Genomic DNA, 27,500 nt, shown 5'->3' with positions numbered 1-27,500 from the left:
TCAAGGCCACCCCTCTGTGTACCCCAGGAAGAGTAGTTGATGTGTAACAATCAGCTCATGGGGATCCTAATAAAACTTAAATACCAATGCCTTCTGAACCTAAAAGCATGCTCTGCTAGACTTCAGCACAGCCAGTGGTGGACAAAGTAAAAGTAAAAGTAAAAAAAAGAAACACCGGTAACTTATCTGAGTAAAAAGTAGACCAAATGTACCTGTCTTACAATAAGCTGATTCTGCACAGGTTGGGTTGAGTTTGTGGTGGGTCCTTGTTAGGTTTTTATTGTTTTTCAGTAATAACAAAGTCTATCTCAATAGGTAGGTAAAATGGAGTAAACGGTGTAACAGCTATGTAATATCATGTGCTACTGTTGTGATTACACCACGAAAGTACTTTTACTTTTACTTCGTCCACCACTGAGCACAGACGACGTGGCGGTGGTGGTGGTGGTGGTGGTGGTGTGGAATCTCATCAGCAGCGTGGGACTCACTTGGAAAATCGTATTAGTTTTAAAGGTGCCTGTAATGATATCAGAGCGTGACCTCCTCTCTTATCTCGTTTGCATAGCGGAGTGGAGCGATCGGAGCAGCCAAACTGAGGTGACCTGTTAGCGACCCTACAGTACAAATGCAAAGTGCAATAACTACACCAGCACTGAAACTGAAAAAGGGCCTTCAAAGTAGGGCTGCACAATATATCAAAAATGTATCGAAATCGTGATCGCGTATCGCTAAAATGACTTTATTATTGATAACAAGTAAGAATTTTCTGCGCTGTCCAATCACCAGCTGAATGTCAAGATATGTGAAATTGCAATATCTCTAAAACGGAACACATTTGGACCATAACGTTTTGTCACAAGATAAATGAGGTTGCCTGATTACCACCAGACCTAATCACAAGTGAGATTAGGAACGATTGTGCAAGGCAGCATGGGATTTTCCCAGGCTATAAATTAGGTGTTCTGAAGACCACTTTCATTCAAAACTCAATTTTGACAAACCATGTAGTAGTAGTTTCTGCGTTTTGAATTCGTAATTAGGGCAGTATACTATTAGCAGCCTGTGAAGCAGGGCCAGTGTTGCCAGATTGGGTGGTTTCCCACCCAAATTGGGCTGCTTAGGATGGCCGTGTGCAGGAAAAAATGGATTATGGAGAAAAAAAAACGCCCAATTTTTGGCCATAGAAATCAAAAGAATTTGGCGGGATTTAGTGCTTCCAGGCGGGTTTCGAGAATTATTTGGGCTGGAAATCATCAGCCTCATCTGGCAACCCTGAGCAGGCACCCATAGACAAGACAGTCGGGCCAGTGTGTCCTGAATGGTGTGTGTGTGGTCAGTGGAGTTCATTAAGTTTTCATGTGAGTAATAAATGGTGATGTGACATACGGCTCCAGACATACACACCACAAGCTATCCTGCCCACGAGTTGTCAGAGAGGGGGCCTCTTAAAGACTAATTACAGCACGCGGCCGGCGCGGGAGGATGGGATATGTGTGGGCCAAAAAGGCTTGTGTGTGTGTGTGTGTGTGTGTGTGTGTGTGTGCGTGCGTGCGTGCGTGCGTACGTGCGTGCGTGCGTGCGTGCGTGCATGTGTGTGTGTTGAGGTTTGTAGGCAGGTGTGTGTGTGTGTATTGTGTGTGTATTGCGTGTGTGTGTGTGTGTGTGTGTATTGTGTGCGTGTGCGTGTGTCTGTGTATTGTGTTTGTGTGTGTGTGTAGTTTGTCGTGCGTGTTTGTATGCGCTCATTGCGCTGTCATGAATTTTTAATGCAGTGCTAATGGTGTCTGCTTGTAAACGATCGGCCGCGTCTGCACGTCTTGTGCTTGGACAGGGGGTCTAAACGTCAGATGTGTCAGGGCCAGTGTGTGTGTGTGTGTGTGTGTGTGTGTGTGTGTGTGTGTGTGTGTGTGTGTGTGTGTGTGTGTGTGTGTGTGTGTGTGTGTGTGTGTGTGTGTGTGTGTGTGTGTGTGTGTGTGTGTGATCTGGCTAATCGGTGCCATCGTCATCAGGCCGTTATCTGCCGTCTCCATAGCTCTCTATCGCTCTCGCTCTCTCTCTCTCTCTCTCTCTCTCTCTCTCTCTCTCCCTCCCCTCTCTCTCTCTCTCTCTCTCTCTCTCTATTTTTCTATCTCTCTTTTCTCTCTCTCCTCCTTCGCTCTCTCGCCTCCCCCACTTTAAATTGACCTTTTGAAGCGCTGCGCTGAAAAGCTGTTTCCCCTGCAAACCCATCTTTACTAAGGGGGTACCGGAGAATGTTCAAAAGCAAGGAAAGAAAATGGTATAACAGCGGGGTAAAAAAAACCCAATAGTCATTCCATGGGGAATGTTTTCTATGACCAGCATCTGTCTGCTCTTTAATACAGTTAAAGAAAGTGTAAAGCATTAAAAGAAGGTTTATCAGTCCGATAAGCCTTGAGCTTTATCGCTCGAAAGTCAGGAAGTGACTTCATGATCCTGTCACTATGGAAATGTAGTTCATTAACCAGACCCATGATGAAGTGGTTTATTTGGGAGCTCAGACTGAACACGTACATACATAAATATCCATATACGTGTAAACCGCTTCTCAGACTGAACTTCATGACTTCATGGTATTGTACATTGTGAGGGCTTATCCAAATCTACCAACTCGCATAAATCTCCTTAACTTTATGGTACACTATACGGCCCTACAAAGTTGAAGTGCAGTAACTACGCCAACATTGAAACCGATAAAAAAGGCCTTCAAGGCCCTACCGTGGCTGATATAGTAGGGCACACGTTTACCACTCGGCCGACCCAGGTTCGATTCCCGGTAGGGATCCTTTGCCGGTCCTTCCCCATCTCTCTCTCCCAGCTCACCTCCTGTCTCTCCTTCACTATCCTGTCTCACAAAAACCAATAAAGGCTGAAAAGCCCCCAAAGAATACAAAAAAAGGCCTTCGAAGTATTGGTATTAGTTTAGATATTGTAGTTACTGCTAATTTGATATAGCAATATCTCTAAAATGGGACACATTTGGACCATACGGTTTTGTCACAAGATAAAGGAGGTGTTAAGCTCAATTTTGACAAAATATGTAGTTACTGCACTTTGCCTTTGTAGGGCAGGGTGTAGCAGGGCTATGTTTGTTGCTGATGATGATAGACCTGGTGGACCACAAAAAGGTAACATTTAGGCCTATAGCCGCAATGCAGCAGAAGATTGGGAGAATTGCTTTTGTGTTTGCTGTTGACCTATGCAGCAGACGGATAGGTTATATTACACGGTTCAAAATCTGTACTGTGTTGACATTTTCATCATCCGTGGTATTGCTTTTTTAGTAGTAGTCGGCCTGCAAGAAATGACTCCAGTTACTGTTGGGGAATGCAAGCAGCATAAAAGTGCAGGTAAAATCAAACCGAGTAAGAAGGCCTGAATAAACTACCAGCTTTGGAAGTTGGTTTTTGAAGCTTTTGAGCACTTTTTTCCCCAAGAGTGTTCATTTATATAATTACTATCTACAATCACAGACATTTTCCTGTAACATGGCAGCACTGCACGTGTTCCTTGACATCATCTGTAGCTTGTCAATGCAGAGCAAGTGTCTGCTTAAAGTGTTGCGTAATGCAATAATAGTTGAATCTACTTTAAGCAGTTTGTCAGTACACACACAGTCCCATCTTTGCATCCCATGTCATACCACTGGGAAACCTTGGCTGAAGAAGCAACCAGGAAGAGAGGAGAAGAAGCCCCTCAAGCGATTCTTCCATATTTGGATTACCTACTGGACTATCCCATCATTTCAGTGAGGCATCACCTTGACACTCACTGACCTGCACTTCCGGGGTGCATTTCTCCAAACCAAAGTTGCTTACTCCATTAGCTACTTTGCTGTTTTCAATGCATTTTCCCATTGACAACTACCGAAGTTGCTAACAGGCTAACAACTTCTCTTTTGAGAAATGCACCCCTGAACTTGCCTAGCTGCCCTCCGCTAGAACCTTAGGTTATGGTAATTGGTAAGTGGACTGCATTTGTATGGCACCTTTCCACTCCTTCGAGCACTCAAAGCGCTTTTACATTGTATACCTTGCATTCACCCATTCACACTCACATTTACAGTGACCAGTGGCCATGACTGCCACGCAGGGTACCATCCTGCCACCAGGAGCAACTAGGCGTTAAGCACAGGGCTTAACACTAACACACGCCAGGTAGCCAAATGCGGGTGAAAGTCGGCGTTGGCTAGTAGATACCGAAGGTTCACTAGCCATTCTGGCGGGTCCGTCACTATTCTAAATGATGAGGCACCGCATTTTGTAGTTTTTTTCCCTCGGACCGTCTTTGCTACAAACGCAATGCAATGCGATTTCGCGAGCCTACAATACCCATGAAGCACCTGTGTCACGTGTCACCTGTGTCTCAAGCACGAGAGGAATCTGATAGAGCTAGTCTTGCGAATATGAGTGGCAGCAGCGAGCTGCCTACCGGCACATCAGCGCGCGTTTGGAAATGTCACTGAAAACCTTCACGTGAAAATAAAGTAGCGAAGTTCATCTCAACTGACCTGTTTTGGGATCTGTCATTGGTACAATGCATAGTAGTAGTGGACATTAAAATGACCAAGGCGAGAGGAGAACACCTCAGTCTTGTGAAAGTCTTGAGACTAATTAGCGCAGTGATAAGACAAGGACACATGCGGCATTAATAATGTTCGTTTTAAATCATTTTCTGATTTGCCTGTATGTCTTCATACCTTAATATTCCTCCATGTTTCTTGTGCCGTTGTTCCCGACTGTCAAACGGGGCTTAAACAACGCGCAGTAGTAGCCTTCACAAAATCATGTCCCATGTCCCTTCGCATGTGCCCATCTTGCCTTGCGTCCGTTTATATTTTAAACAACTCAATATTAAACGGAATGAAAGGAAGTCGTAGCTCCTTCTGTAGTTACCGGCCGCATATGTGTGTGCCTTCTATTAGATAGCCTACTTTTATGAGAAAATATTCCAGAAGAGGTGTTATTCCACATCCATGACCGAGTACATGCGAAGCTTGGCAATGACTTTGCACTATCTACTTTGCGCATCGAAAGTGCCCTTCAGATCAAAGACGGAAATATTTTGCTCTCATGTAGCTTACATTTGTGCCCTTCCACAACACGGTGCTTGGTGTTTCTGCACGGCTATGCCATTCCTCAGATAAGTTAATCTGTTCTTATAGCATGCATGCATGCATGGACCAGTTAACAACAATTCTAGTTATTAGGCCCTATATTATATTATATTATATTATATTATATTATATTATATTATATTATATTATATTATATTATATTATATTAGGCCTATATTATATTAGGCTATATTATATTATATTATATTATATTATATTATATTATATTATATTATATTATATTATATTATATTATTTATTTTATGTTATATTATGTTATATTATCCTACATTACATTATTACAGCCTATTATATAATTCATTAAAGCTGCTATGATGGTTAAGAAAATTATGGCTAGTGAAAAGGCCCAATGGCTAGTGAGTCAGGAAAACCACTAGCCAAAATGGCTGGTAAGCGAAAAAGTTAGTGTAAAGCACTGGTAACTTAAGCATCTTGCTCAAGGACACAATGACGGGGTCAGGTCGAGCGGGGCTCGAACCTGCAACCTTTGGGTTGCCGAACGGGTCCTCTACCACCTGCGTCACCACCACACCGCCGTTAGGATGAGCGAGCCTTTGAGAGAGCCTTTTACTTGTCATTTCTAATTAAGGACAGCCTGTAATAGAGTTATCAAAGAGCAGAAATCATTTGGTGTTGTTTTAAAAGCTTCTGTTGCACCCTGGCTTAGATGACATCACTTATGCTCTATTACGTATCGACATTGTGTCAGACACAGCGATGACAGATAGGCCAGTGATATTCCCAGTCAATCCCAAGGATTGTTTGTGTGTAGTGTGAGTATTTGTAGTCTCAGTGTGACTTTTGAAACTTCCCTACTGGCTTTTCTCAGTCGGCCCTCCCCTCTCTCCTTCTTTTATCAGTCGGCCCTCTCTCCTCCTTTCTCAGCCGTGTCTCTCTCCTTCTTTTCTCAGTGGGCCCTCTCCTCTCTCCTCCTTTCTCAGTTGGCCCTCTCTCCTTCTTTTCTCAGTCGACCCTCTCCTCTCTCCTTCTTTCTCAGCTGTCCTTTTCTCCTCCTCTCTCCTTCTTTCTCAGTGTTCCCTCTCCTCTACTTTCTCAGTGTTCCCTCTCTCCTCCTTTCTCAGTTGGCCCTCTCTCCTACTCTCTCAGCCGTCCCTCTCTCCTCCTTTCTCAGTCACTCCTCTCTCCTCCTTTCTCCTTCTTTCTCAGTCGTCCCTCCCTCCCTCTTTCAAGCCGTCCCTCTCCTCTAATTTCTGAGTGTTCCCTCTCTCCTCCTTTCTCAGCCGGCCCTCTCCTCTCTCCTTCTTTTCTCAGCCGTCCCTCTCTCCCTCTTTCTCAGTCGTCCCTCTCCTCTACTTTCTCAGTGTTCCCTCTCTCCTACTGTACTTTCTCAGTCGGCCCTCTCCTCTCGCCTTCTTTCTCAGTTGGCCCTCTCTGCTATTGTACTTTCTCAGCCGTCCTTCTCTCAGTCTTTTCTCAGCCATCCTTCTCTTCTTCTTTCTCAGTCGGCCTCTCTCCTCTCTCCCTCTTTCTCAGTCGTCCCCTGTTCTCTCTCCTACTTTCTCAGTCGTCCCTCTCCTTCTTTCTGATTGTCATGCAGACTGTGAGTCACGTCTTTGGGAAAGGCCTTTTGTTTCCAGTTACTTCCTCTTGCTTTCTCTCTTCCTCTCCCAGGCTTTCTCTGTTTCTCTGTCTCTGTCTCTGTCACGGTCTCTCTCTCTCTCTCTCTCTCTCTCTCTCTCTTTCTCCCAGGCTCTCTGTCTCTCCCTCCCTCTGTCTCTCTCCCTCTTTCTTACTCTCTCTCTTGTGCACTCTCGATCTCTCACTTGCTCTCTCACTCTCTGACTCTCTCTCTCTCTCTCTCTCTCTTTCTCCCAGGCTCTCTGTCTCTCTCTCTCTCTGTCTCTCCCTCTCTCTTTCTCCCATGCTCTCTCTCTCTCTCCCTCCCTCTGTCTCTCTCCCTCTTTCTTACTCTCTCTCGTGCACTCTCGATCTCTCACTTGCTCTCTCACTCTCTGACTCTCTCTCTCTCTCTCTCACACACACTCTCTTTCTCGTGCACATGCTCTCTCTCTCGCTCTCTCGCTCTCTCGCTCTCTCGCTCTCTCGCTCTCTCTCTCTCTCTCTCTCTCTCTCTCTCTCTCTCTCTCTCTCTCTCTCTCTCTCTCTCTCTCTCTCTCTCTCTCTCTCTCTCCCTTACACACCCTCATTCTCATTCACACCCAGTCACTCTCTTTCTCTGTTTCTGACCTCTCTCCCTCTCTTGCATGGCTGTCTATAGCGACCACTGGCCCCTATACATCAGCAGTCCTAATAAGGCCCCTTTCATTCTCTCTGCTGTATCTGGCATGGAGCCCTACTGCAGTCTGCAGGGTAGTCTGTCCCCATGCGCACACCCAGTTCCTCCTACTGTTCTCTCTCTCTCTCTTTCTTTATCTCCCCCCCTCTCTCTTTTTCTCCCTCTCTTTCTCTCTCCCTCGCTCTCTCTCTCTCTTTCTCTCTCCCTCGCTCTCTCTCTCTCTCTCTCTCTCTCTCTCTCTCTCTCTAATAACACACACACACACACTCAGCAGTTCCCTCTCTCTCTCTCTCTCTCTCTCTCTCTCTCTCTCTCTCTCTCTCTCTCTCTCTCTCTCTCTCTCTCTCTCTCTCTCTCTCTCTCTCTCTCTCTCTCTATCCCCTCTCTCTTTTTCTCCCCCTCTCTACCCCCCCCCTCTCTCTCTCTGAGGGGACGAGAAGTCCAGTGCAGGAAGGATGAATGTTGTTTGTGGTTAGCGCTGGTGTAGCAGTCCCATTCACACTGCTGTGTGTGCGTGCGTGCGTGCGTGCGTGCGTGTGTGTGCCCTATGTGTGTGTGTGTGTGTGTGTGTGTTTGCGTGTGTGCGTGCGTGCGTGCGTGCGTGCGTGCGTGCGTGTGTGTGCGCGTGCGTGCGAGTGTGACTGGACCTTCTGCTGGCAGCATCATTGCCCTGGCTGCAGTGACGAAATGAAATGCCAATGCCAATGTTATTTTGCCAAGAGTGTGAACATAATGCTTTATCAGGGTTTACACATGGGGGTATACAGTATAGGATCATTTCCACAAAGTTTTCCTCTTCCTTGATCTACAAAAAAACATACAATATTCAATATTCAGCAACATTCAATACCTGTTACCTGTTGTTTTTGTTTCTTTAGGGCCATTTTGTCTGTTTTGGGAGCTACTTTTATAATCCAGGCATGTAGCCATACACTTCTAATGCATTTATAATACACAATCAAAGGTGTTTTGAACTTAACATGGTACTTTAATGCCCACATGGAAAGCATGAAACTTACAAAATGCTACACATAATATTATGACAATTACCCATTTTTCATTTTTACTCATTTTTCTTCACACATGGGATCCTGGGGTCCAGTATTTGCCGTACAAGCATAGTTGCTCATTGATGCATGTAGAACTTATTTCTGTTATTTCAAGCAGCAGAAGATCACGATTAGTGTTCTTTCACCACGATTAGTCTTCTTTTGTCTTTATTTAGTAGAAACTCCGCACTATAGGGTGTAATTCTTGTATTTTATTCTAGCGAGTTAGCATGACAGACAGGTGTTTCGGCCTAAGCCTTCTTCAGCGTCTGACGTCTGTCTGTCATGCTAACCCACTAGAATAATATACAAGAATTTACACCTGAGAGTGCTGCTTTTCTACTAAATATGAACTTTGCTGTTTGCTTGCACCCGACGACCTTGTAAAAAACAGTTGGGAGTTGAGCGCACTTTCTGAAAAAAATATTATGATTTTGTCCTTATCACCTCAGAGCCTAGGAATAGAGCAGAGGGGCTATATAGCTCAAACCTGCTCAACATCCTGGCTGAGCTATTTATAGTCCTAATTACAGATAGTAATGTCTGAAGGGGACCCAGCGTCGCTTTGACAAAATTAGGCCTTCCTCTCCTCTCCTCTCCTGGGCCGAGAGCAAAGCGGCTCGCTACCAGAGGCAGTCTGACAGTGGAAGTCCTGCCAGATCTCCCGTCTGTGACCCAGTTCTGGTCCGGATGTGGCGATGTTGGAGGTGGTGGTGTTGATCTTTCTTTTTTTCTTTTTTTAGAGCGTTCATAACATCAGCATCACAGCACTAAAGGAGCAAGCACATCCACAGGTAGCACATCAACGTCAAATTGACCCCCAACCACAGCCCAGACAACCCACCACAAACACAAATGGTCTCTCAAGATGGACTTTTTCGCCCAAAACCTAACCCTAACTCTAACCCAGAGTAGTGCTACTGTAGTGTGCTGTCAATGCTTGGTAGTTCATATCGACAGGACAGGGGCGCTATACTTTACTGTAGTGTGCTGTAATGGCTTGGTAGCTCATATCGACAGGACAGGGGCGCTATACTATGCTGTAGTGCGCTGTAAATGCTTGTGTAGTTCATATCGACAGGACAGGGGCGCTATTACCAGAGAGAGTAGAGAGAGAGAGAGGTTCCATTGGCCCATTGTTTCCGGGTTCTATTATTGCAAGGGGGAGGAGGGGGGAAATCCCCCTTTAGGCAGACCTAGGCAGACCTAAGGACTGTTCTATAAATGCTAGGAGTATTATGACACGCCCCTTTAGGCAGACCGGAACCTGGTCATGTTAGGTGCCCATAGCAACCTATTACATTGGCATATCTCTATTTACTTCAAGAATCTCTGCTATACTGTAGTGTGCTGTCAATGCTTGGTAGTTCATATCGACAGGACAGGGGCGCTATACTTTACTGTAGTGTGCTGTAATGGCTTGGTAGCTCATCTTGATGGAAAGCGCATATCGACGCGATGACACCAGCGGTTCTTTCCATTTTCCTAACTCTCGTCCTCCCTTGTGCTTGTGGCCTCATGGTAACATCACAAGACGTCATTCACGACAAGTTTAATTCAATATCTCGCAAAAGCACAATTCAAAGGTAATTTTCTCATTTGCTATCGGTGTGTTGAATGGGGTAAAAGTCCCCCAAAAGTTGTTGTGGCTAGGCTGACAGCGGGTAAACTTTATAGTTCTCTCCACGCTGGAGCCGGGGCGTCAGCAAAGCGCGAGGCCACAAGCACAGGTCCGAGGACGGGAGCTAGGGTAATGGAATGACATGCTGACTGACCAGGCTCAGTGGGGGTCACTGGGTGCGTTCCAATTTGAGACCTTGAGTCCTCCACTTGTGCTTGTGGCCTCGTATCAGGAAGTAACATGTCATGATGACATCACTGACAACAGCATTATATTTCAATATCTCGCAAAAGCTCAATTGTACAGTCATTTTCTCATTTGCAAACTGGATGGTGAATGAAGAATACTCCCCCAAAAGTTGTTTTGGCCAGGCTGACAGCTGGGAAACTTAATTGTTTTCTCCACGGAGGCGGAGCCAGGAGGCGGGGTGAGGCCACAAGCAAAAGTGGAAGACGCAAGGTCGCATATTGGAATGCACCCACTATTCTGGAAGAGGAGTTATGGAGGAGTTATGAGATTCACTTCCTGGAGCGAAGTTCAGTGAGCCATAGATTACCCTGGGGACGCACTAATCGCTCTTAAAAAATGGACTTCCTGGAACCATGTTTATGTTTGTGGCAACAACACTGACATTGATGTTTGTTGCTGTGCAGCAGTCGTGTCAAGAAAGTCACTGGAGCTATTGGAGACGCTGTTTTGGAGTTGTTTGTTTACATTGCCATAGAAAAACTAAATGACTAACTACTAAACATGTGCTAGCTTTCAAGTGCAGCCCCGTAGTTTAGACCCACCTTACTTGGCCTCTGGTGCATGATATAAAGAATTTAGTCTTATTACTGTCCTATCAAATAAAGACATAAATGCCACTGAAAACACACAAGCACACACACAAAAGTAAAGAAAACTAAACTAAACACTGGAAATTCACCAGCGGAGATGCATCAGGTGAAGATGAGATTAAAGAGCTACTTCCACACTCCATTGCACGGATGTTGATTGTTGGTAGTAGCAGGCAGGAGTAGGAGTTAAAGGAGTAGGTTAAAGGCCACACATCCAAAAACTTCTGAGCAGGATAAAACATGAAAAAAGTCTGCTCCCACTTTTACATTTATTTGTTTATTTATTTATTGTATAACATTCCGGGCGAAAACCCTTCTTCAGACGCATCTGAACAAGGGTTTTCACCCAAAATGTGTGTGTCACGTTACGAGAGGAGAGACCTCCCCCACTCCCCACCCCAACACAAACACACACACACACACACACACACACACACACACACACACACACACACACACACACACATCATCAGTAAGCAGAGATACTGTACCCCTACACGTCACAAAAGGAGAGCTACACACACACACACACACACACACACACACACACACACACACACACACACACACACACACACACACACACACACACACACACACACACACACACACACACACACACACAACACACACACACACACACACACACACACACACACACACACACACAGAGAACGCCCCACACACACACACACACAGAGAACGCCCCACACACACACACACACACACACAGACACACACACAGACACACACACAGACAGACACACAGACAGACACACAGACAGACACACAGACAGACACACAGACAGACACACAGACAGACACACAGACAGACACACACACAGACACACACACAGACACACACACAGACACACACACAGACACACACACAGACACACACACAGACACACACACAGACACACACACAGACACACACACACACAAAAGCGGGAGAAGAAAAATCCTGGTTGAAGTAGTCTTTGGAAGTTAACCAACGGCCTGTTTCACTTTGCATTTAGTGAGTGACAAATGCGATTTTGTATCCTTTTGGGTAACACTTTACTTGACGCCGGTGTCATAAGTATGTCATAATAGTGTCATGACAGTCATAGATAAGTCATAAACATTATGTGCATGTCATAATTGTCTTTGCCATAACCGAATGTCACTTAAGGCCAACAGTCATAAAATGTTTATGACATGGACATAATGTTTATGACATGTGCATAACACTATTATGACACTGTAATGACATGCTTATGACATAGTCACGAAGTAAAGTGTTACCTTTTTTGTTAGCCAGTTAGCTACGATGCAACAGGAACAACCAAACACAGACATGTAGTCTGCCACAGTTGGTCAGTGGTGGGTGGTGTGTTTTGGGGCAGGCTCCAAGTCAGCACCTTGAGGCATGCCGTGCGACAGGCAGAAGACAAGCTCTTGTGAATGCATTCTTTCCATCGGTTGAAAATGCTTGACATATTTCTGGTCTTGTTGAGAAGTGAAACGCCACTGTAACAGCATTCCAACAGGCAGACAGACAGACAGACAAAGGTATTTGTTTTCATTAGATAGTGTGAGTACATTAGATCGGTGGTTCTCAACCTTTTTTGAACAAACGCCCCCTTGGCTTAATCTCAAGCCTCCCAATGCCCCCTTGACCTCATCATAAGCCTGACAATGCCCCCCCTTAGTATTAAAATAGTGAATGGACTAATGCACCCCAATGGCAACTAAGCTCCGCCCCCTCTCAGCTGTATCCTTCTGAACGCCCCCCTAAAGCTCCCCAATGCCCCCTGGGGGGCTGTACCGCCCCCATTGAGAAACCCTACATTAGATAGTGTGAATGGATGTGTGCTCTGGAAATCTCAGGGTTAAAACCACACAGATTGCCAGAAGGTTCTCTTTTTAATGCAACACAAGCACAATGCCAGCTTAAGCCTTACGCACTACTATTATGTACACAAGGTCACTCCACTTGTGTGTGTGTGTGTGTGTGTGTGTGTGTGTGTGTGTGTGTGTGTGTGTGTGTGTGTGTGTGTGTGTGTGTGTGTGTGTGTGTGTGTGTGTGTGTGTGTGTGTGTGTGTGTGTGTGTGTGTGTGTGTACTATTATGTCCACAAGGTCACTCCAGTGCGTGTGTGTGTGTGTGTGTGTGTGTGTGTGTGTCCTTGTGTGTGTGTGTGTGTGTGTGTGTGTGTGTGTGTGTGTGTGTGTGTGTGTGTGTGTGTGTGTGTGTGTGTGTGTGTGTGTGTGTGTGTGTGTGTGTGTGTGTGTGTGTGTCCTTGTGTGTGTGTGAAAGCCATGGAGAGCACTCCTGGGGGATTTCAAATAATCACAAAGGAGCTGGCAGGGCAGTGCACGCTTCCTTCCAGGGCACTGGTGAACCTGTTCAGCATACATACAATAACAAACCTCCTATTGTAACGACTGGTCAACATACAATGACACACCTCCCATTGTAACCCATGACTTGTCCTGTGGCCATAGCATTGCCCAGAGAGCATGCTGGGATGCCTGAGCTGTGTCATGGGACTAGTAGCAAGTGTTTCCCCTTCCACACACATGACGTGTTCTCAAGCTCATGTGGTGAACCTGCTGCTTGCTTCCTTGCTTGCTTGTTTCTTGTGCAAGAATTTTTTTTGTGGTTTATCGTAGGATAACATTTTGTGGTTATCAATGAAGCAGTGTCACATCAGTGAAAGCTTGCAAGTGCAAGGACATTGTTTTGTGGTTTATCGTAGTTAGCTCTCTCAACAAAACGGTAGTCACATCAGTGAAAGCAACATGTCATGTCATAGTCGTGTGTGTGTGTCTGTGTATGTGGTGGTCGGATGCATGATGGCTTCCGTTTCATCCGCGGTCGATAACTCGGGATTTAACCTTGCCTGCGACCTCCGCTGGGGAGTAATCATAAAAATGAAAGCAGAAACTCTGGGTGTGTAACGTGACCTAAAAGCCCACTTCCCATTAAGGAGATTAAAAAAAAAGAGTGCTCAGTTGCTGAGAAGAGCTAGACGCCCACCCACCCACCCCCAACTGACACAGTTGATGGATTTACTATGCTGATACTGAATAGAGGGGATACCTTAGGCAGGGTTGCCAGATGAGGCTGATGATTTCCAGCCCAAAAAAATCTCAAAACCCACCTGGAATTACCCAATTCGCCCAATTCTATTGATTTCTATGGCCAAAAGTTGGGCTTTTTTTTTCTCCAAAATCCATTTTTCCCGCGCACACGGCCATCCTAAGCAGGGAAACCGCCCAATCTGGCAACACTGGTTCTCTTCTGAAGTGAAGCAATGGCGCGGGGTGGGACTAGATCTGGAAACCGGAAGAAAATAGTCAATTTCCAATAGTCAATTCCGTCTGCTCTATTTCATGCAAACGGTAGTTTCCCGTCTGTTTTAAGCAAGACAGTTGACACAAAGGTACAAAGCACGAAGGGTCTGAGTGAGAGCCAGTCTACCACCCACCCACCACAGTTGATGGATTATGGATTATTGTATGTGCTAGCGATGTTGGTTATGATTATGTCCTCTTTTGAAAGTCGCTTTGGTTATAAAGCGTCTGCCAAATGCAATGTAATGTAATGTAATAATGTAAATGCAATGTAATATAATAATTATGGATGTTGGACTATATGTGACCAGGTTTCAATCGCAGAGTCACATGTCTCTCAGAATGAAACTGAGAAATTAACCAATACATTTTTTTTTCCATTTCTTTTGTTGTTTTCATTGTTTTGCAGAATGTGCATGTTAAGGTCTTAATGAAGCTCAATGCTTCAGAAAACAGCATTGACTTATCTAAAAGCATACATTTTGTCTTTAAGAGGGTTAACGTAATGCCTTCTCTACTGTATGGGTGAGAAAAACTTGTAGAGCTGAGTTCTCTGTTTTTGACTTAAGGACATGAACACTGATGAGAGTACATGTAATTGGCAAGCACATTGAAAAGGCCAAACATTCTTCAGACATTACCGTTTTGTCATGTGTATAGAGAGTAGAGTGAATTTTATCAATCCCGAAGGAAATTAAGGATGTGTACGGTATCATTGTAAATCCTAGAATATCCTAGAATATGCACTCTCTGAATCGATGATTAACTCAATTTTCTCCCGGGCCTTGCACCCCATTTTCCTGTGTCTGGCCACATACTGTATTGGCGTGTCTCTGGGCCTGTATCCCGGTCAGCCAGTGTTGTCCTACTGTAGACTAGAGTCACACACAGTTCAGCTACCGGTATCTCCATTCTGCTCTGCTATCAGGAAGTGTTTGTTTGCATGTGAGATCTGATAGCAATCCACAAATGGCCCATCAAGAACATCGTGCGGTCCAGCAGGGATCTTCCACTGTTGGGGGTTGGGGGGTAGGGGGGGTAGAGTGATCGCGTGTGTGCGTGTGTGCGCCTGTGTGTGTGTGCCTACGTGTGTGTGCGTGTGTGTCCGTGTGCGTGCGTGTGCGCGTGCGCGTGTGTGTGCGCGTGCGCGTGCGTGTGCGTGTGCGCGTGCGTGTGCGTGTGCGCGTGCGCGTGCGTGTGCGTGCGTGCGTGCGTGCGTGCGCGCGCGTGCGCGTGTGTGCGTGTGTGTGTATGCGCGCGTGTGTGTGATTTGGTGCCGCTTTACATGTGGGGTTCAAATGTCCCTGCGAAGTGGGGGAAATTAGACAAGGGGTGGTTTCTGGGGAACAAAATGTGGTCCTTACTAGGGGTGTAAATAATGACTGATTTGTATCGATGCATCGATCCTACAGCTGGCGATTCACAAGATAATCGATTAATCGTTATTATCATGATTAATCGATTTTTGTCATTATTTCACTCATTTTCTGTGCCATGTTATTTTTCTCATGAAATAATGATAATAGTGCATGCGAGCGTGCGTGCATGCGTCTGGCCACACACATGCAGGTACATGTGTGTCTGCATGCATGCAATTCTGTTTGTGTGTTGTGGAAGCGAGTGATTGTGGTTGAGTGTGTGTGTCTGTTCTGTTCTCATTGCTAGTTCCTGGTCTGTGTTGCAGGTACAAGCCCAGAGTGATCGGTGCGTGTGTGTGTGTGTGTGTGTTTGTGTGTGTGTGTGTGCATGCGTGTGTGTGTGTGTGTGTGTGTGTGTGTGTGTGTGTGTGTGTGTGTGTGTGTGTGTGTGTGTGTGTGTGTGTGTGTGTGTGTGTGTGTTTGTGTGTGTGTGTGTTTGTGCGGCCACATGTGTACATGTGGTTATGTCATGTGTGAGTGTGTGTGTGTGTTCCTGCTCTGCTCTGTTCTCATAGCTGGTTCCTGGTGTGTGTTGCAGGTACAAGCCCTTCTTCCCGTTTCAAGTGCAGCCTCCGCTGGCCTCGGTGTGTGACCAGGACATGGCGATCGGGGACACGCGATTGGTGGAGGGACGGCTCAGGGTGACACTCGTTGAATGTAGCAGGTAAGATGGAATGGGGATGGTGGCATTTAAAAACATAAACAAAACAAAAAAACATTTACTTGTGGCCTCGTGATTCGAGGCAAGACGTTATTGTCGACACTTTTATTCAGTATTCATGCGGTTGGTGGAGGGACGGCTCAGGGTGACACTTGTTGAATGTAGCAGGTAAGCGAAATCGAAAGCCCACCTGGGAAACTCCGACTCCCATTGTCATTGTGACACAGCATTCAACAGCACCCAAGTGCACACTGCACACAGCAAAATTGTATTCATGCCTCACCCATACAAGGGGGCAGCCTCCAATGGCGCCCCAAGGGAGCAGTGCAGCAGGACGGTACCATGCTCAGGGTACCTCAGTCATAGAGGAGGATGGGGGGAGAGCACTGGTTCATTACTCCCCCCCCCCCACTTACCTGGCGGGTCAGGAGTTGAACCGGCATCCTTTGGGATGCAATTCTGACGCCCTAACCGCTTACTCATGGCTGCTCTCCGCTGACCCATAGTTGCCCTGTAAGATGGAAAGGGGATGGTGGCATTTAAAAACATTAACAAAACAAAAAAAGATTTACTTGTGGCCTCGTGATTTGAGGCAAGGCGTTATTGTCGACAGTTTTATTCAGTATCTCGCAAAAACATTATTCAAAGGTCATTCTCTCATTCACAGTCAGGATGTTGAATGGGGAAAAGTCCCCAAAAAGTTGAGCAATATGAAAAGTTCAGAAAACACTGCACACTTGATTCTGTTCTTTTTTCTCTTTAACCTGAAGCCGCACTGGGACATGTTTAACATATTGTTAAGGAAAAAAAGAACAGTGCAGTGTTTTCTGATCTTAACCTATTGATGAAGCTTTCCTTGCCTTACACCTGCACCTGGACGACTTGAAGGCGTGTGCTCAAGGAGTGGATTCCAATATGCGAACTCCCATCCTCCCTTGCTCACTTGCCTCCTTGTGGCCTCCTGATGACGTCACACACAGACAACAGAATTGTATTTCAATAACTCGCAACACCTCAATTCCAATGTCATTTTCTCATTTGCAAACGGGATGGTGAATGAAGAATAGTCCCCCAGAAGTTGTTGTGGCTAGGTTGACAGCGGGGAAACTTAATTGTTTGCTCCACGAAGGCGGGGAGTCAGCGAAATACAAGGCCACAAGCACAGATCGAGGATGGGAGTCCACATATTGGAACCCACCCAAGGATTTCCATGTTCTTGCCCCCCAATGGCTGCTTTGCAGAGGCTGGGGGCACCTGGCTGGAGGCGTAGCATCAGCAAAACATCCTTCATGATTTCCCCATGAATCCAGTGTTGATATCCTGTACTGTACACACGATTTCATTTGTTAGTACAAATTTAGTCATAGTGCTTTTGAATAATCCATAGTCATAGCCAGGGCACTAAATTCACTTTTTCCCCCATCAGCAGACAAAATGGTTTGTAGATGTTAGTCTTGCTAGCTAGCCAAACACACACTAATGGGTCAAAGTGGCTAGTAAGTCTTTTCTACCAGCCAAACTGAAATTTCACCAGTATTTAGCTGATTGGCTGGTGTTAATTTAGAACCCTGGTCATTGCCATCTTAGTGATAAATCAAGCCAAAACTCAGTCCAAGCAAATGCATTGCATGGTGAAGATTGAGGTTGTGATCAACAGAATAGGATTCTTGCTTCATTTACAAAAAAAAACACACAAAATGGTCAGGCAAACCTTGCACAACAGGAAAACCAACCCTGATTCTATTTCTGGAACAGTGAAGGTGTGTGTGCGTGTGTGTGTGTTTTAGACTTCATCTGTACACAATTTGTTCCGGCTGTAATGCAGTTAGGGTATTTCCCTTTCCTAGCACAGACCAAATAATCTTCGGAAGTGTCATTTGGTCACGTCGTCATTTTTGTCTGTCTGTCGGCTTACCTCTTATCAACATCATGTCAGTCAGGGTTGATTGCTTCAATAGCCTTTTTACAGGCCTCCCCAAAAAGACCATCAAACAGCTTCAACTAATCAAAAATGCAGCAGCAAGGGTTCTTGCAAAAACAAAGACGTTTGACCGCATTACTCAAATTTCGAGATTGCTGCCTGCATTTGCTCCCGGTGAGCTACAAAGCTTTGGTCGCTTCATTTGTCCCAGTCTTTCATGTGTGTCCGACTGTCACATGCAGCATCACTGTGCTGTAGGGATGTAACAATGTTGTATCGAACCAAGAAATCGTGATACACAGAGTCACGATACTGTATCGTGATACAAGGAGGCAATATCGTGATACATCCTTTCAAAGTTTTGTTAACGATCGGTCCAGAAAACTATCACATGATATGAAGTGATTGATTGTGCTTCCAAGCTTAAAATCATCATCATTATTATATCTCAACTTTTTGAAATCATTAGTAGCCTGTTGTAACTTATTTTACCTACGATCTATCATAGTTTTATTCATAATTGTATTCTATAACATTGGCAAATCGTGAAATCGTGGGGTGTATTGAACTGTAGATCACGAATCGTGAGTTGAGTGTATCGTTACAGCCCTACTATGCTGTGTTCCAGGCCAACTGCAGTGTCCCACATTTCTGCCATTGTCCCAGTCATTCAGATGGCATTGCTGTAACACATGTAACACATAATTCCTCAATTTATAACCTAGCCCATTTAAGTCTAAGGCACCTGCAAAAAACGATTGCTGAATGCCTAAGCCTCTGAATGCCCTTTGCCTATTGAAACCTAAATATCTCAGCTGCCGAAGCATATGTGTAAAAACATGAAATAAGTTGCATTTAAAAGTTAGGACCCTCATTTTGTATTAGAATGTGTTCATTCAGCTGTAACATAACCACACTTAAAAAAAAACTTTAAAAAAACACTCAAATCTCAAGAGCGTGAATACTGTATGTCGCTTCAGGCGCCAAAGGTCAAACAACGCACAGTATACCGGTACGCAGCATCAGGCTAAAATTGGTTAATAGGAGCGATATCCAGCCATATTGTAGGCCTAAAAACGCATTGCATCACTTATAAAAAAATCCCTTTTATTCCCAGCCATATGACACAATCACATTTATGAAATGCACAATTTGTTACATTATTGGCAGCACTAGTACACTCCCTTGCAATGTACCGAACCATTTCCCACCCTTATGGACACACACACACACCACAAGGTTCTCTCTCTCTCTCTCTCTCTCTCTCTCTCTCTCTCTCTCTCTCTCTCTCTCTCTCTCTGTGTCTCTCTCTCTCTCTCTCTCTCTGTGTGTGTGTGTGTGTGTGTGTGTGTGTGTGTGTGTGTGTGTGTGTGTGTGTGTGTGTGTGTGTGTGTGTGTGTGTGTGTGTGTCTCCGCATATTCCAATTGATGATGCGTTTTGCCTGTGGGCATGATAAAGTGGAAACACTAGACACTGTAGCTTGTGAGGTGAGGCGAGGCAGCAGGGCCTACTACACTAGACACACTAGAGCAGTGATTTTCAAACGGTGGACCGGGGCCCACTGCTGGGCCCTGAAGGTATTCCAAGTGGGCCTCGAAATCATTTTCTAAAAATCAAAATCAAATATTATTTGTGTGTTGCTGTTGACTTTATATTTCAGTTGAATTGTTTATTGGGTCAAAGATGGGCCCTGAAGAACTTCAAGTCAGAATTTCAAGTGGGCCCCAAGTTGAAAAAGGTTGGGAGTCCCTGCACTAGAGCTTGTGAGGTGAGGTGAGGTGAGGCAGAGGCAGCAGGCCGGGCTATTCTGCTATTGCTATTCTGCTATTCTGCTGACTGTAACTGTAAAAAACATGACTCTTTTTATGTTATTTTTTTTCCAGTGAATTCATGAAAGCCTCGGCTGTCATCCATTCACTTGAAACAATTTACAGTCAGCAGAAGGTATCCGTTACACTGAATGACAATTTCATTTTGCACGTCTTTCACCCAATTGCTATTGTGTGGCTCTGTGGGCAGCAGGGCCTGGTATGCTGCTATTGCTATTGTGTGGCTCTGTGGGCTGGATGCATGCTATACTGGCAACTAGCTCTATTGGAGCTCTATTCACATGGGCTGCCCTCATGAATTATTCACACTGCCCGGCCTATAATAAGTTATTGTGTGTGTGTGTGTGTGTGTGTGTGTGTGTGCGTGTGCGTGTGCGTGTGCGTGTGCGTGTGCGTGTGCGTGTGCGTGTGCGTGCGTGTGTGCGTGCGTGCGTGCGTGCGTGCGTGCGTGCGCGTGTCTGTGAGAGAGATATGTGTGGACTACTGTAGCCCACCCAGGGACCGGTAAATAAATGCATTTTTATTTCACTTCAATGAGAGGTTGTCTGTTCTCTTCTTATTCTTCTCCCTCCCACATCTCTTTTCAGTGAGTGCAGGTGTGTTTTGGGACCATGATCCCAATGTGCCAGGTGTCCCACGTTTCACAATACTGGCCCTTTTCAGGTGCTGCTTACATGTATGCCAACATTTTTAAATGCGCATATTTTTTATCCGTTTACGTGCAAACACGACATGTGGATACCAATGACAACTCCATTGTGTACGTTTTAGCCCCCTTAAATGGGATATTTTTAGAATCAGAGTTTTGAAATGCGTATTCAAAAAATTCATTTACGTGTAAACGAGAGGCCAAAATATATGCGCTTTCAAAATATCCAGATACGTGCTTCTCAGTCAGGTTGTGAAAGCACTCCACAAACCCCCTGCCAAACTAGATTGAGGGTCAGTGCTACTGTGAATGACTGTGTTGGACCCTGTTTCTCGTAGGGACGTAGTTCAAGTCAAGTCAAGTCAAGTAGGTTTTATTGTCAATTTCTTTACATGCACTGGTCATACAAAGAATTTGAAATTACATTTCTTGCTTTCCCATACAGACATAGACTAATTAAGGTAAGGACATAGACAGTATAGACATAGACAGTACTTATACATGGACTTAAGACAGTATGGACATAGACAGTGCTCATACAGACATTTAAAGTGCAAGACTGGACAACAGAAGACTTGTAGAGGACATACATTAAGAGGTATTTGTTGTGTTTTTGTGCTTTTCCTAAAAAAAGTCCTTTATAGCGTTCTGACATGGTAATAGTAGCATTTTGAAGAAAATAAATATAAAAAGGTCTGTCAAGTACACCAGCAGCAGTGTGTGTGTGTGTGTGTGTGTGTGTGTGTGTGTGTGTGTGTGTGTGTGTGTGTGTGTGTGTGTGTGTGTGTGTGTGTGTGTGTGTGTGTGTGTGTGTGTGTGTGTGTGTGTGTGTGTGTGTGTGTGTGTGTGTGTGTGTGTGTGTGTGTGTGTGTGTGTGTGTGTGTGTGTGTGTGTGTGCATGTTTTGAGTTAGTGCAGGTTGAAAGTTCAGTCACAAGTATAGTAGTGCAGATGGAATGTTCAGTCGCAGATATGGTGGTGGGGGATGGGGGGGGGGTTGTCAGTGGCCTTGCTGGCTAGAGGCTGACAGTGGGGGGGGGGGGGGGGTTGTCAGTGGCCTTGCTGGCAATGATGCTGTTGACAAACATGCTTCAGAGAGTTAAACACTTTAGGTTTTCTTTTGCCTTAAGACATGTAAAAGTTTTCGTCTTTTACCTGACATTCAGCAGAGGGTCACTGTGATGTTGACGAGTGACATGCTTTAAAATCAGCTGATGTTGTTGTGGAGGTGTGACCTCCCTGCCAATAATGACAGGTTGGTCATACCTCCTGCTGTTAGATTTGTCCTCTTAGGATGGTGGTGAAGGTGTGTGAGCCCCTGCATGTATGCCCCCTCATCCCTGTTCATGGTACTTGGGCTACGCTTTCTGATCTCCATAGACTCCTTAATCCAATGAGAGATCAGAAAACGTAGCCCAACCTAATACATATGCTTCAGAGAGGCCCTATTAAACTCTGATTGGGGAAGTTGTTTGTTTTTGTCTAATAAAAGGGTTTCCTTAAAAAAAAAAAAAAACACGGGAGGAGGGAAATTGGGTAATGTCTGCCGCAGGCCGAAAGTTTATGACTCTCTCAAAGTATTTTTTTTCTGATGAATGGTTTGCTTTTTAATAATCTTTTAACACTCACAGTTGGTTGAGTTAAGTTATACATAACATGATTATCACACCTTGCTTATTTGAGCTGCTTTGTTCAGTGACTTTTTCCTGGAGAGTTTCGAGTGGATTAGGCAGCTTTTGGTCTGATGCCCAGTTTTGTGAGAATGCCATGCTTTGTGAGAATCAGACCTGGGGCCCGATGCTACAAAGCTGGTTCAGGAGTAAACCAGGTTAAGTTCAGAGGTAGCCTCCAGACTCTATTAGACTTCTATTAGATGATTTACCTCTTAACTTAACCGGGTTTACTCCTGAAACAACTTTGTGGAATAGGCCCCGGCAGATGAAGGTTAGGCGTGTGTTCCAGCTTTTGGACACTAGAGGGCGATACCTCACCAAGAATACTGAGATTTCAGGCTACAACTTCACAAAACGAGAGAGACATGGCTAAACGAACAGGGTGGCTTCATAATTTATCTCCCAGCCTTTATAATATGTATTTGGTAAGATCATGTAATAATGAAATGGTGTGATGGAGCAGACAACCTGGATTGAACAAGTCCTGCCAGATATCCCTCTGCCTGTCCTCCTAACACCTAGGCTAGTGGTTCCCAAACTGGGGTGCGTGTACCCCTGTGGGTGCGCGGCCTGCCACAAGGGGGTGTGCGCGCTCAATAGAGCAATGACCGATATGTGTGTTTTTAAAAATTGGCACAAAGTAAGTGGCCCTTGAGACATACCACATGTACCAGGGGGTGCGCCGGGGGAAAAAGTTTGGGAACCACTGACTCAGGTGATTTCACTAATTAGCTCATCAACCTGGCTGGAGGATTGAGGTAATTAAGATGAGCTGGTTCAATGAAATTGTCTGAAGGAAATACACAGTGTGTGTGAGACCATTTTTTTTTCGCCAGACAGTGTATGGCAGGGTTTCTACTTTCTTATAGATGGTCTAACTTGCATAGCTGTGAGTTACTACTTGGCATATCAAAAGACTTCAAACCTGTTTTAAAATTAAGCCATGCATTGTCCTCAAATTAAATTAATATATTCTGTCTGTATGGTAAAGGTTGTATAATAGTTGGCTGGTTGGCTGAATGCAAGACTAAATAAAGAGGAATCGAGAATGTGAAAGTAACTGAAAGGGCAAGCAAAAAAAAAAAAATCCAACAACAAGCATTTGGGATTGGAGCCGTTCTCCAGAGAAGTTCATAAATATTTTAGTGAGTTTATTTTCCATTTGGTATTATTGTCCTATCATTGCCTCTACACACCGATGTTACCTCCATCAGACAGCAGGGGGCAGCAAAGCCTATGGCTGAATTTGAGCCGTGACTCAGAGTGAGATGCCTTTGTTTTTATATCCTCTTTTCAGTCTTAATGGATGAGATCTTCTTAAGAAATCAGACTTCCTGTTTCTTAATCTGTAATATGCTTGTGCTCCTCCATACTCCAGACTTGATAGAATAAGGTAAACATGTTATACACAAGAAATATTTTGCATTCAAATGTGTCAGTTTAATTTTAAGTTCAACTTTTCTGTCTCAGAGGTGCGTGCGCGTGTTTACGTGTTGGCGTGTTTGTGTGTTTGTGTGTTTGTGTGATTTGTGGTAGTGTAACCAGAAGTATTGCTTATCAAATATTCCTCCTAACTCCTACGTGTGTTGTCTGCACTTAACTGTTCACAGTATTGTCGTGCATGATTGCATCAACAGCTTCTAACATTTTCTCAAAAGATTCTCAAAATCTTGTTCTTTCTTTTCCTTGTTGTGTTTGCCAGACTCTTCATCCTGGGCTCGTATGACCGGGAGACGCGCGTCCACTGCACCTTTGAGCTGAGCCAGAGGGAATGGAAGGAGAAGACGCGCAGCTCCATCAAGATGGTCAGTCATCCTCCCATATATTTATATTTGATAATAATAACTGTATTTGTATAGCGCCATATCATACAAGGCATGCAGCTCAGAGTGCTTAACAAATGGGAAAACATGAATGTTATCAATGATATGAAGAGCGTTGTTGCAAAAGAACGTATATCCATTTTGGAGCATTTTTTGGGAAAATTACATTTTTGTATTTGGGATCGCATACCATTGCATTGCAAAATGCATTTTAAATAGGGTTAAAAAGTTCTCAAAATGTTCTCAAAATAATTGAATGGCAAGAATTCACACATAGATGAACGTATGTCTGAACAGTCATTTGCAATAATAAATAAAATGCAAAAGTTTCATTTTGTAACAAAACTCTTCATATGTTTTTTAGACATGTAAGTCTTTATTGAGGACAGCACAGTGAGAGAGTGGCACAGGAAATTAGTGAGAGAGGGGGGGTGTTGGCAAAGGACCTCAGGTCGGAATCGAACCCGGGTTTGCGGTGTAATGGTACAGCTTGTTGGCTCATGGAGCCACTGCGCCCCTAAGCTTCTATTTGTCAAAAGAGTTCACGTGTAGGCAGCTGGACTACTCTAGACGACTGGATGGCTCCTCTCTCCTCCTCTTCCATATTCTCCTCTCTCCTCCTCTCTCCTCCTCTTCCATATTCTCCTCTCTCCTCCTCTCTCCTCCTCTTCCATATTCTCCTCTCTCCTCCTCTTCTATATTCTCCTCTCTCCTCCACTCTCCTCCTCTTCCATATTCTCCTCTCTCCTCCTGTCTCCTCCTCTGCCATATTCTCCTACCCCTCCTCTTCTATATTCTCCTCTCTCCTCCTCTCTCCTCCTCTTCCCTCTTCCCTTCACTCTCCTCCTCTTTCCTTTCTCCTCCTCTCTCCTTCTCCTCTTTCCTCCTCTTTCCTCCTCTCTCCTCCTCTTCTATATTCTCCTCTCTCCTCCACTCTCCTCCTCTTCCATATTCTCCTCTCTCCTCCTCTTTCATATTCTCCTCTCTCCTCCACTCTCCTCCTCTTCCATATTCTCCTCTCTCCTCCTCTCTCCTCCTCTTCCATATTCTCCTCTCTCCTCCTCTCTCCTCCTCTTTCATATTCTCCTCTCTCCTCCTCAGACCTCTTCCATAATCTCTTCTCTCCTCCTCTTCTATATTCTCCTCTCTCCTCCACTCTCCTCCTCTTCCATATTCTCCTCTCTCCTCCTCTTTCATATTCTCCTCTCTCCTCCTCAGACCTCTTCCATAATCTTCTCTCTCCTCCTCAGACCTCTCGATTTCTCCTCTCTTCTCCTTTCACTGGAGCCAAGTCAATGCATCTCACTTACTGGTCAGGCCGACCAGAGCAGTGCTAGTGTCTGTTCATATTCATGAAAAGATCACATTTGGCAATAGGCAGCACAGTTTCAGTGAGCAGCATAGTTGCAGTTCCTACTCTGACCACAATCCTACACAGTGCACCTCTAAGGTTCTGTGCTGAATTCAAATGTTGACTGGATGCTGGAGTGTCTACCGTCTCATGGCAATTAAGCCAAGCTGATGCCTTTCCTGCGTAACGTAATGGGTGGGATGCCTCGTCAGCTGATTGCCGTGCGTGCTAAGGCTGGACTGGCCAGCTGGCATAGCAGGCATTTCCCGGTGGGCCCCACAACCCTCATAGGCCCCTATTTTTAGAAATGTTTAAAAAAAAACATAAATAATAAATAACATTTCGGTGAGTCAGTTCTGCACCGCTAATTATGAGGGGCCCCTTTTAGCCAAAAGTTACTTACTTAACCCCATCACGCCATTCGGCGCATAGGGCAGCAACAAAGTTAGATCTGTCAGATCTTGAGGTGTGTTTTGTTGCCGTTTCCGTAGCATATAACTTTTTTACAGAATAAGGTTGCTAGCCTTATGTCAAACCACTGACCATAACTGGTTTAATGTGGGATTTAGCCAAAAGTACCCGGGCCCTATTTCTCCCCCTGTCCAGCCCTGGTGCGGGCTAAAGGCTGCCAGCTTTCCAGCTTGAAGAGTAGCACTGCTGTCAAAGATGCCAGACAGATTGCACTCTTTATTAGCACAACACGACCAAGACCCACCACAGCCACACGTCATCACAGACACTGTGGCGCTTATTCATTTAGGTGCCTCTCTAATGCAACAGGAGCCATTGCGGCTCTGGATTTAGGAGAACAAGGAAGCATATTTATTTTGTTGGCTTGTACATAATATGAATAACTTTCTGGTAAATGAAGTTCTCAAATAGCCAAATTGTTGCAGACAAATTAGTTAGAAAGGAAACAGATTTTCGCTCAGTTTGATATAGTATTAGAGGGACTAGCTTTTCAACACAACGTTAATAACCAAGGATTCTAAGTAAAAACGTACGTGAATGGTGTCTAGGAATTGTTCTGTTCCCGTAAAGGATAACTTCAGCCAATTCCGACATGCAGTTGTAATGCTCACACTACCCTGGACTTGTCAGTACCTGAGAATATTTTTTTTCTTCTTCAGCCCTTTCCAAGATCCTGGTCATTGTAATAGGGGCAGAACTTGTTTACTTTTTTAAAAAACATCTTTATTTATTCCCAATAACATCCAAAAGGTTATGCAACATCAGACGACAACTAGCAAACAGCGATACCCTTTGGGATAATATTTAGAGTAGGCCTATGTTAAGAAGGTTTATAATGTTAACAAAGACCGCCCCCATTAGAATAGCTCAGATCTCGGAAAGGGCTTAGCCGAAAAATGCAGCATTACCGGGTACTGACAAGTCAAGGGTAGTAGCGTGAGCAATACAACAGCATATTGAAATTGGCAGAAGTGCTCCTTTAACATCTGTGTTGACAACACGGCCTACCGGTAATCTTTGTTTTCTAAGACTTGTCCTCATCCGGTATCAGACGTTTGCTTTGGCCAGGGTAACAGGAACTGAGTGGGAACTCCACATTGCCCAGGTTCTATGTTATCGGACAGGGAAAGCAGGAAACTTTGGGTGGGTTTGGAACTTGTCTTTTTTTGTTTGGAAATCGTCTTTTCTTTGTGCAAGTGTTCCTCTACCAGTAATGAGAAGCACAAGTAGCTTCAACAGAACAGAAGATTTAGTCGTTTTAAAGGCACTTCTGAATTTACTGAATTTATTTTTCCCCTCTCCACGAGTCTGCGCAAAGATCGACTTCCTCTTTGTAGTTCTGCAAGAGTAGTTTTTCTCAATGGTGAGCTGTGTAGCTCTACGGGGGCATTGGGGAGCCCTAGGGGGGCGTTGAGAAGGATACAACTGAGATGGGGCGGTGC

At 44.8% G+C, this 27,500-nt stretch overlaps 1 protein-coding gene across 1 annotated transcript in view; it reads left to right on the top strand.

The window, feature by feature from the left end:
* The window catches only part of pdzd8 (PDZ domain containing 8), a 99,441-nt gene that overhangs the window by 27,464 nt on the left and 44,477 nt on the right, over window positions 1-27,500 (top strand). Inside the window, exons 2-3 of the mRNA XM_063190964.1 lie at window positions 16,219-16,344; window positions 24,116-24,218. Coding sequence (XP_063047034.1) covers window positions 16,219-16,344; window positions 24,116-24,218 — 229 coding nt within the window. The remainder of the gene's footprint in view (window positions 1-16,218; window positions 16,345-24,115; window positions 24,219-27,500) is intronic.

The sequence above is a fragment of the Engraulis encrasicolus genome, chromosome 24 (genome assembly GCF_034702125.1).
Source record: "Engraulis encrasicolus isolate BLACKSEA-1 chromosome 24, IST_EnEncr_1.0, whole genome shotgun sequence".
NCBI lineage: Eukaryota > Metazoa > Chordata > Actinopteri > Clupeiformes > Engraulidae > Engraulis > Engraulis encrasicolus.
This window is presented reverse-complemented; position numbering and strand designations above follow the sequence as displayed.